General features: G+C 33.0%; 1 protein-coding gene across 1 annotated transcript; it reads left to right on the top strand.

Moving 5' to 3' along the window:
• Positions 1-4,425: 4,425 nt before the first annotated feature.
• LOC112291952 (protein CONSERVED IN THE GREEN LINEAGE AND DIATOMS 27, chloroplastic) lies at positions 4,426-8,567 on the top strand. The gene is made up of 8 exons (XM_024539986.3): positions 4,426-4,604; positions 5,039-5,503; positions 5,637-5,789; positions 6,739-6,816; positions 7,146-7,241; positions 7,375-7,410; positions 7,647-7,825; positions 7,993-8,567. The coding sequence occupies exons 2-8, from the start codon at positions 5,195-5,197 to the stop codon at positions 8,153-8,155; spliced, it is 1,014 nt and encodes a 337-aa protein (XP_024395754.1). The 5' UTR covers positions 4,426-4,604; positions 5,039-5,194; the 3' UTR covers positions 8,156-8,567.
• Positions 8,568-11,370: the final 2,803 nt, after the last annotated feature.

Genomic DNA, 11,370 nt, shown 5'->3' with positions numbered 1-11,370 from the left:
ATAGGAGTCTATAGTTGACTTTTAGGTTAGAAACTTGGTCAACAAGTTAGCCATGTGCCACACATGTTGGAAGCTTAAAGAACAAGCTAACTACGTGGTCCATCCATAGAAAACTTGCCTTGCAAGCAAAGGCATGTGGCCTAGAAAGTCAACATATATTGGAGGTCTTATAGAACATCGCCACGTGGCTTCTAGTTAGATAGTATATATAGAGGCAAGAGTGAAGCCCTCTTCACTCTTATCAACTCCTTTCTTGCTTCTAGTCTAGTTTCAAGGGTCTCTAGTTTTCTTGTATTTTGGCAATAGCCATTCCAGTTTCTTTCTTAATATACATATTTCTATTTTGTCCTATTTCTTTTTGAGAAAAGTCTCACTTACTCTTTAGCTTTCATCGAGTTCTTGTCCTTGACACTAAGTTTAGAAGCAATTTTGCCATAAGATTTTTGAGAATGAAGAAAAGTAGGAGTGATGTTGTCTTAGAGAGAGCAAGAAATAGGTCTCATAGTTGTTTCAGGAATTTGTAAAGATATAAGAATTTCACAAAGAAATACATCAAGATTAAAGACAAAGAATAAAATTGATAGCAAAAGTAATTCCAAAGATTCATATTTATACTATAATGAAGGTTACAAAAGTCTATGGTACTTTCTATAGAAGTTTTTAGAAGTCTAAAGAGACTTTTAGAAGCCTATGGAATTTTCTAAAAGATTGTAGAAGTTTCTACAAGTATCCAGAAGGTTCTAAAAATTTTCAAAAGATTCTAGAAGGTCCTAGAATGTAGTAATTTGGAATATATCCATGTCAAGAATTGTGATTAAAAATGGTTCTTTTATAACTACTAACAAGCATTAATGATGTTATTAGATTAGTAATAATATTGTCATAGTAAATTTGATAATGATAGAATGTTATAATGTTGAATAATTGATAGAATCCAAAAATTAAACACCTCACTCAAAAAATTATTTTAATACTTCTCCAAATTAGATTGGTCATAGCTTCACAATTACTTCATGGATTCTTTTCATGGTAGCTTTAAGGAAATACTTTATTTGCTATACAAATCACATGTCATTATTTACTACAATTCATCTGTAATACACCATTTTTTTTATAATATGTCAATATTCAAATAGTTTTTTGAATCACTATATATATATATATATATATATATATATATATTTATATATTAGATATAATTGGAATCAATTTTTTGTAATTTTTTTAGAATTTCATTGATTTACCAATCTTCTACAATCTTTTAGTAAATTTCAATAATTCAATGATTTACCAATCTTTGGAAAATAAATATTTTTTTTAGAGTATTGTAAAACTTAGTATTTTTTATTTCATAAATACAATAAGAGGACTAGACTAAGAAATTAGAGTGGATTTTTTAGTCACGTTTTTTTTGTAAGATATCCCATTAAATATCTTTTATAAAATATATACAAATATTTTTCAAAATAAACTTAAATCAATGCTAATATCAATAATATACTTAGAAAAAATAAAATTTTTTCTTTTGAGATATATTCTTAATATTACTATAATTATATTATAAACCATAAGCTAAGCCAAATCTTCTAAATTTATTATTTTTATTAGAAATTGACTTTTCTAGAGCCAATGACAAAGTCTTATATGATTTTATATTTCATGCTAAAGATAAATTTTATTTAGTATCTAAATCCACTATATAAAAAAAATAGTTTTTGGAAGCTTAGATGGAATTTAATTTTTTTTTTTTTTGTTTTGTTTTTTTTTTTTTTTTTTTTTGAATTATTTTAATTGAACAAGGACATAAATCTTAAAAAATAAAATTCTCAATACAATTTTAAGTCACTGAAAAAGAGTAGATATTTATTCAAAGATAGTAATATATTATAACTAGAATGGCTTTTCTAAAGACAAGCAAACTAGAGACTCTTGAAATAAGATTAAAAACAAAAAAATGCGTTGATAAGAGTAAAGATGATTTAATTAGGAGCTACCTTATAATGTTCTATAGAATCTTTGACACATATCTAACTCATGGGACACATGTCTAAATTGCAAGGCAAGTTTCATCCATGTGCTATACACATTCAACTTATTGGCTAAGTTTCTAACTTACTAATTAACTAAAAATATGTTCAAAGTCAAATCTGAATTTCTGAAGCTTCTAAAAAGCCTATCTATAAGATATTGTTGAAACTAATTTAATGACAAAGAAGCAAAGCACTTAATTTCTCTTCTAAATATCATGACATATAATTCAAATATTAATCCTATAAAGAAGTAATATTTAACTAGCTACTATGGCATAAAAATAATATGAGTTAATATATAGAGATATTTTCTAATTGGTTCAATCAGCCAAAGGCAATTTGAAGGAACCAATCCAATGAGTAGATTCAAACCAATAGGGTCTAAGAACAAAAATAAATGTAAGTTAAAAATAACTAGCCTATATAAAAATTAGATTAACAGAATCTAAATTATAGAAGTTAGATTAGAAATAATCAACTATCATAAAAATTGAATAAATATGGTTTAAAAATAGAAAAAAATACTTGTCCTAAATAAAACCAAATATCTTGAATTTTAAATTGGAATAAATTAATTTAAGAGAGCATATAGCTATCCAAAAAAAAGATGGTTAATTACCAAAAATTAATCAAAATAATATGAATAATAACCTAGGTTGATAATTTTAAGAGAAGAAAGAAAAAAAAGAACAAAGAGATAATATCAAATATTAAGTACAAAGCCAAATTTATTATTATTAGTATTATTGATATAAAAGTTTGAAAATAATAATAATTATATATATTAATTTCTTTTTAACATATATTTTTAGCTTCTTTTTTATTTTTATTTTTATTTATCTAAGTTTAATGCTTGTAGTTTCTATTAAAGTTGAATTATATGCAATTTGATTGAAACTAGTAATTTATATAAATTCCTTCTAATTTAAATTTTGGCCATAATTTTTTAATTTTGACATATAAAAAAAATATTTTTAAATTGATACTTGCAAATCAATATCTAACAAGAAATATTTTTATTTGATTTTTTTTAAATTGATAGAAAAAAATATTTAAACTAAAGATAATATTAAAATTAAACTTCAAATCTACCAAATCTTGAAGCTATTTATGTCTAAAGTACCAAAATTTGGCCATTGGATCTATTAAATAATAAGTTTAATTCACTTTAATAGTAGTAAATAATATTAATCTAAATAATTATATTTACTTAATTGCTATTTGATCAATGTAAAATCAAAGATTAATAATATCAAGTTAGTACAAATATTAACATTTATTTTTCTTTGTATACTTTCTAAAAATAAAAAACTATTATTAACAGATTTTGGAATTACTATCAAGTTGGAAGAATTTAGAATAATCCCACTTCTATTTTAAATAAATTGTTATCTAGTCCCAAAAAATGGGGGCCATAGAATGCTTTTACATAGAAGCAAGTCATTTTTGTAGATAATATCTATTCATAATTTAAATGCTTTTATAAGTTTTGTTCATTGTTAAGAGAATCACACTTGTGGATAATCTGGATTAAAATAAGAAAATTTATTTGTGCAATTAAAATATGAAGTGACCTTTATACTGAAAAAAATAAAATAAAAAATGATTTGATGGAGTTTATTAGAATATGAACAAATCAATTGGAAAGTCTTAAAAGAAAAAATTGACATAACAACCCAAAGTTGAGACAAATCGTATAAAACAATCAAACAAATCTTAAATGATAAGACACCAAATCAGTCCTATAATGTAGAAGACAATGAAGTGGAACTTTATACCACAAAATGGTGTGATAATCTTTGAAAGTGAAGAAGAATGGTCATCAATAATTCACCACATGTCACATTGTTCTTCATTTTGCCCTACTAGGATATATTAAAAGTTAAATATATCTTCAATACTTTTCATCTCTTATCAATGCATTGAGTATACCCGGTTTCTGTGTCACAAGGAAAAGAAAAAGAGACACCCATGAAAAAAAAATCCTCGAAACTATCAAGGATGTGCCAAGGGAGCGCTGTCACTATAGTATTTGTTCGTTCGTCCACCCGTCCGTCCACCCGTCCGTCCGGTCTTTCCGTTCGTCTGACGGAGCGCGTAAGACCATGGTGGAACCAGAGAAATCAATCTCGAGCACTTTGAAGTCCCTCAACATACTGTGATCATTCAACCGCCTGACTCAAGGCCGTGGCATCCAGATCCCGACCCGCACCGGGCCACCCGGTCTCCACACCCCCCACCCGGCCTGTGCCCGGGATCATGCCATGTGGAGCCATGATCACGCATGCCCATGGAGGGAGGGGGGATGTGTATGTGTGGATGGAGTCATTCAAAGATGGCGGTCTGCCAGGGCCACTAGCTTCCCCCCTTTCAATCTTCCCTGTCTGTGGAGAATTGGATTCCTCCCTTCCCTCCCCCGCCCTCCCTACCTCCCTCGCTCAATTGCGCTGCTACACCTCGAATTCCTATGCACTCGGTGTGGCAGGCAGGGAATTGCGCGCTGGCGCATGTTCTTGTTGGAATGTGAGGGGTTTTGGAAAGTTTTGGAGATTCGAAGCGATTCGGAGTTTACAGGTAGCTAGCGGCGGCTTGAGGCTCGATTGTGTTTTTGTTTTTGTTTTTGTTTCTGTTTTTTTTGTTTTTTGTTTTTTGTTTTGTCTTGTTTTGTTTTGTTTTTTTTTTTTTTTTTTTTTTTTTTAGATGCGTGGTGTTTGAATTGAGAAGGGATCACGCTGCGACAGATTTTCATCGCTTCGTGTGTTTGTGGGAGGGAATTCGGTTAGTGGTTTAGTTGTAGCTCTACTCTGTAATTGTGGAATTGATGGAGGAGTTTGTAATGTGGAATGCATGAAGTGGTGGTAGTGAATGAGTAGTAGAGTCTTTTTTTTGGATTTTCTGAGGAAGATTTTTTTTCTTGTCAAAGGTGAAGCAAATGTCGTTTAGTAGGTGCTGGTTAGTTTAATAGTGTTGTATGGTAGTTTTCACTAAATTGATGGCGTGTTTTCCAGCTGAAGGTTTGTGCCGACGAGCTCGCGTTTTCAGCTGAGGACATTCTACTCACTCTACAAGTTTGAGTTGCATATTCTCATCCGGATTTTAATTTCAAAGCATATTGTGCCTGCCTATTGGGCTCCGGTTTTAGTTAGTAAAATCGGGGCCAGAACATGGAGTCGGTTGGGATGAATACACGGTTTGATTCGACCAAGGGTGCTATGATTCCAACATCAGGTCAATTATCTAGTTATCATCATAAAAGCTTATCTGAGACCCGGAGGCTTAAGACGTGGTGCTTTTGGTCCACAAAATTTACGCACAGACAAGCGATTCCTATCCAGTACAAGTTTGCACCTCTGAATAATCATCGGCATCTCAAAGTGCTTGCATTTTCAAATGACAACGATGATTGGAGTAGTGACGATGACTATGAATGGGATCCTGCATTTGAGATTGAGGTTCCTTCCGACCAGCGCCCGGTATGTGCCTTTTTCCCTTTTCATTTCTTATAATTTTAAGTGTGTCGAGCAGATACAGTTTTTGAAATTTCAGGGTTTCTGCCCTGACCTTGATTTTTTTTCTGCGTGTAACATCTGGATTCGGACATGACAGGTGAATGAACTCGCAGCTTTGAAGGAAGCTACTCTGTATTCATGGGCACAATTAAGCGCTGTCGAATTCGGGATTCGTTTGGGGGCACTCTGGGTGTTTTTCTTCTTGTTACTTGGTGGACCTATTGCTGCTGCTAGTTTTGAGCCCACACGGGTATGGTATTTATTCACGTGAGACAGTTACAGTGAAAATCCTTGTTATTTTTGAATATGGAGTAATTTCTTAAGATTGATCCGGATTTTTGTAAGTTGTCACGCAACAGCAATTAGTGGGGCCTTATCTGTATGCATTTAGTGGTTAATACGTAATTCCATTTTGTCATTTAATTAGTGGTTACTTCCTTAAAGGTGTTTACATCGAGCTGGAAACACGTCTAGGTGTTAAGGCGATGCTTCCAGTAGAGCAGTCATCAGAAAAACCCTCGGCTGTATTTTACGGAACTATTTAGGATTAGTGTAAATCTCGGCAGAGTATTGCATTGTGGCAGACATTTATTTGGGGGTTTTGTATTTAAGAGCTTAAAATGTTGGCAGCAACGTATGTGGGTTAGAATCTGAACTCTTTAAGTTACTAGTTAACACATCGACCAGGAATATCCAGGATCATCGTCGTTCCTGTACGATGTCATCATACTTTGACAGCAATACATCGTGTAGAGATATCTATCTTGATTTGAAAATTGTGTCTAAAATGCTGCTTCGCATGTAGATGCATCTGCACTGTGGTCTTTGAATTCTTAAGTAGTACATAATATAGCGGCAGTGTACGAATTTATTACTACTTGAATTAATACTTAAGGAACTTGATCAAAAAGAAAGATAGAATTTTATGTTGAGAGTTAATTTTGATGCGTGAGTTAGTGCGTTATTTTGCATGTTTATCCTCAGTAATTGTGCGGAATAATCTATTTGTGTTGAGTATTCGGTTGTTTCGTTGGCTTCGGAAATTAGCTGGTTGGTGTGGGGTATCAGCACATAGTGCAGTTGTCCTTGCTTGACTGTGCTTAGATTTGAATTTGGATTTAAAACAATTTCATTGTTCAGTGTACATGAGAATTTGTTCCGTGATAATTTCTGATAGAAAATAATGTTGGGGTTTGCAGGAACCATTGAAATTCTTTTTGGCAGGAGGTGCTGGATCATTGTTTGCTGTTTCAGTGTTGGTGTTGCGCATGTACTTGGTAGCTCCCCCTTCTGCATTCTCACAGTTGCTTAACATGTTTGTTGAGAAGTGCTCGAGCGTTAACTGGTCGATGTAATAGGTGTTTGTTGACGCACACACGATATCTTATGCAAGTTCGATGTTCTGGGGCTTTTAAAGAGTGAGTAAAAGTGTGGTTTGGCATAATTTGTTGCAGTTGCACCCTCCAAGGATTTGCATAGCTACTGCGAATGGATAACGCTATATTTTTTAGAGTGCTCATCACGTCGCTCTAGGTTTTTGTTAGCTATCGTGAAACTAACCGATCAATAGAACACTACTTACAGTGACTTTTCTTTCTGAATGCAGGGTTGGAGTTACGTAGGAGACCGGCTTCTTTCAGCAGTTGTGCCATATGAGGAAACTGGCTGGTATGATGGTCAGCTTTATGTGAAACCACCAGAGGTACGAGTTGTGGTAGTTCTCCACCGATATCTGTGTCACATGTTAGAACTGATGAATTAGCTTTATTTTCATCATGTAAGTACTGTAAACCTTGTGTTTTTAAGATGATGTCTGACTTGGATTTTGGCTGCAGATCCTTGCCCGAGATCGTCTACTAGGCTCCTATCAGGTTCGAGCACTTCTTAACAAACATGTTCATGTTTCCCGTGAGGATTTTTCAAATAAATTTGATAGTCGAAGAAAGAGTGATTTAGTTTGTGCATCTATAGTTTGTTGGACATCGAATCTTTCTGGCTAACCCATTCACTGTTACAGCCGTTTCTCAGTTGACGTTGATATAGAGAAATGGGCTGAAATTTCGAGTATTCAATTTCGGAATTTGATTGGTGAGTGTCTGAATCACAGGTGAAGCCTGTTATGAACCGGCTGAAGCAGACACTTATTGGAGCAGGAGCACTTTTGGCCACAGCAACTGCAGCTTTAGTAATACTGTTGCCTCCTCAGCAAGATATGGATACCGTTATGTACCCACCTCCGAGGAATCGCTCGGAAGCCATTGCGGCTGACAATAAAACCGTCCTAAGGTAACAATTTTTGTGCTTTTTTTTCCTAATCCCAGATATTTTCCTAAGGCACATGAAATATTTAAGTTACTGCCTTCTTTTGACGTAGGTGTTCATACATTAACTTGATATGTGATTGACACCACTTCTCGAAGTTTCGGCTGATAAACACAGCATCTCTTGTGCAGGAAAGTAAATATTTTAAATCCTCCTCCCGAAGTGATGAATGATGATGACATGGCAGCTGCTGCAGCTTCTGCTGCTAACGGTAGGCCAGCGTACTGTTCAGACCGTTACTATCGAGCTCTAGCAGGTGGTCAGTACTGTAAATGGGAGGACTTGCGAAAGTAGATAGCCAGCGACTCCACTTTCACCACAACGCATTCGCATCGATAAGAAATTGCTTACAGGCAAATGACGATTCTTCACATTGTGAACGCTTCAGACACGCTCGTGTTTCAGACATGCTTCAGTTATATCTTAGTTATTATTTTCTGGTGGGCTACAATCACCGGTGAAGATGCCTTGAAACATTGGTGTGAATTGGGGTTTGGTTCTCGGATTAGTCAGTGGAGACCATTATTAACTTCATAAGAACTTTCTGTACCGGAAATCTGCTAATCTAGGAAAATCTCGAAGAGATTGTTTATGAATTTGGAAGTCAGGCTTTACCAGCCTTGGCTGCACTTAGCAGTATCCTAGGCTTGTACTTGTAGAGTCCTGAAGGACGAGTATCTTTGAAGAAATGGCGTTTTTTATGTAACTTTCTGATTTTCGGCTGCGATTTTATCCGAGCATTGATTCCCAATCAGGATCATTATTAGAGTATTTTTTAATTCTAGCAAAAATAGTTGCCACTTCCAGTGATAGTTGTTAACACATTGAAAATACAAGAAGCTCTAGAAGGCAAGTTTTAGAAAGAGTGGATGACCAACACATGAAAGAGGTCCTGGCCCTACTAGTTCTTTAAGTTAGTCGAAAAATCTTTAATGCAAAATAGAAATGCAAATGCAAAAAAACACAAATGCACCTACAAACGCTGACTAGACAACTAACTTTTCACTTCGGTAGCAACCTGCATAAAGGTAGATGAAAGCCTTGCGGCAGAGCACAAAAAGATGAATTATACAATCGATTGGACTGGAATGACATATTCAGAACAGCGAAAAGTGCCCGAAATCAAGGTTTAGTGATCCCCATGCTTCCAACTCAATAATTTACTAGCAGACCACCGTATTGGGACCTAGAAGATTGCATGGATTGCAGAGATGGTGAAGCAGCTCCAAAAACATGATTGTCACAGACTATGGTCGCGCGCTACACCACGGGGTTTACGACAAGAAAAGCAACTCATGGTTCCGTTGTCATCTACGTGAGGTGACAGATCATTCGGGGTTACCATGTCTAATTTATTAAAAATCGATGCATTGATTTAAATGAGGTATTGAGATGAAGCAACAAGAGAGATAAGGAGTTTTTTCAATACTTTTTATTTTATTTTACCAGAGTCATTTTGGTATACTTGTGTGTGTGCGCACATGTGTATATATATATATATATATATATATAGGAATGATAAGTAGACCCAGGCTTTTAGTGAATTGATCCATCCATCTTAACCATCCTAAAAAGAAAAAATGATGTCTTGATTCATTTCTCTATTATTGGATCTGAAACCAATAAAACCAACCACATTCATCATGATTATCATATTTTTTAGCATGGGTAGGTCAATTTAATAAAAAGTTGGGTCTATTTAACATTCCCCCCAAAAAAAATATATATATATATATATATATATATATATATATATCGTTCTTTGCTATTGTTGAGTAACCGAATGGTACTTTTGGAAGGAAATACAATGCTTTCAAAAATGAATACATGCATCATTCGTTCTATAATGCAGGTAAAAATTAATGCATATAATATATGTGGCATATGTCAGAACTAAAGCACAGATTTGAGGATTCAGAAATTTAAGTGTTCAGTTTGCAATAAATATAAACACAATTGTCAATATAAAACCACTATATTATAACATATGTGGGTATGACCCAATTTTAGACTAGAATGACGAATATAAACTGAGGACGAAGAGCAAATTTAGTCAAAATTCTTTCAAATTCAGTGCACTACACAACTTTTTAATAAGATCGTGATGGTTTGAGTGAAATTTGAGAAAGCATGAAATTCAGTTTGAAACAGAAAACCTATGAAAACAAAGTTTCTGAAAAAATTGGTCAGCGAATTTGCAAAAGACTGATGATTCGTGATACGAGTAAATAAATTTTACGTTGAAATTAACATACTGATCATTATAAACATAAACTCATGAACTTGTTTGGAATAAATGTAACATAATGATAAACTTTCTTATAGTATTACTATCATAGAAAAATATTTTGTATCTTTTAAAGAAATCAGTGCATGGTTATTTAGTTTGTCAAATAACAGCCCTTCTTTGTAGATTGAATAAACGTAAATGTATTGATTATTATTTACAAATTAATATATTTAATTTGTGAATAAATATGAGTAAAACTATCAGAATTTACACATTAAAGTAGGAATTCATGATCCATATATATATATATATATATATATATACACACACACACAACATTTTTTCATGGAAAATAGTAAAGAAATCTTCAAATTTTAATTTACAATTCATATTACATTTTGCTTTAAGAAATTAAATAATCAATCATAGGATAATAACAATAATCAATAAAAAATCAACAAATCCTTTACAGATTGTTATTTAGACTTTGTTATAGAATTTTAAGTTGAATTTTAATTCTTGAAGTATTGATTTTGCATACGTTTTTTTCACGACAAATTATTCACTTACAGACATTTGTGTAATTTATTCACTTAAACTCTCATGTTGTTTACAATAAATCTGGGGAAGAAACTTAACCATCGAAAACTATTCCCAGCAAGTTGTAAGCATCCCATTGACTAAAAGGCTCTTATCTAATGTATTCATAAACAATGTGCCTTTATAACTCCAAGAAAATTGTTTGAAAATAGTTTTGTGTGGTATCTGGGAAACCTCAAAAATATTATTTGACAAATGCTTTTATGTGATGCCTGAAATATTTCTATTAATTTATTGGTGAACGTTTTGTGGATAATTTCGGAAATAGAATGTGAACTTAAACAAATATCACCATTACAGAGAAGTTGAGGTAGGAAGTAAAACCTAAAAAACAGATTGCGAAATCATTGGTATATATTTGGTCTTAGGTAGGTAAAACCATAGTAATGAGTGTGCAAAACAATGCTATATATATATATACATACATATACATATACATATACATATTGTGAAACCAAATTAACTATAAAACTCTTTGCATGAAGTTTTCCAATCTCAAAAAAATAAACTACATTGATTGGATCTCATTGAACTGATACCAATGTTGTAAGTGTATATTTTCAAGCCAAATTTAATTACTCAAAATTTCCGCATAGCTCCATCTCATGAGATTAGTAGATAAGATAGCTTAATTTTGCTCACAGAACTCAAACCTCACAAACCTTGATCAAAAATATAA

The sequence above is a fragment of the Physcomitrium patens genome, chromosome 14 (genome assembly GCF_059467195.1).
Source record: "Physcomitrium patens ecotype Gransden chromosome 14, ASM5946719v1, whole genome shotgun sequence".
In the NCBI taxonomy this organism is placed as follows: domain Eukaryota; kingdom Viridiplantae; phylum Streptophyta; class Bryopsida; order Funariales; family Funariaceae; genus Physcomitrium; species Physcomitrium patens.
Note: the sequence above shows the minus strand (reverse complement) of the source record. Positions and strands in the feature narration are given on the sequence as shown.

Bases quoted from the DNA above. Each gene is read 5' to 3' on its own strand.
- LOC112291952 (XM_024539986.3), top strand. From the start codon at position 5,195: ATGGAGTCGGTTGGGATGAATACACGGTTTGATTCGACCAAGGGTGCT. The intron at 5,504-5,636 runs GTATGTGCCTTT...CGGACATGACAG, and splicing joins TTCCTTCCGACCAGCGCCCG to GTGAATGAACTCGCAGCTTT. The intron at 6,817-7,145 runs GTAGCTCCCCCT...TTCTGAATGCAG, and splicing joins TGGTGTTGCGCATGTACTTG to GGTTGGAGTTACGTAGGAGA.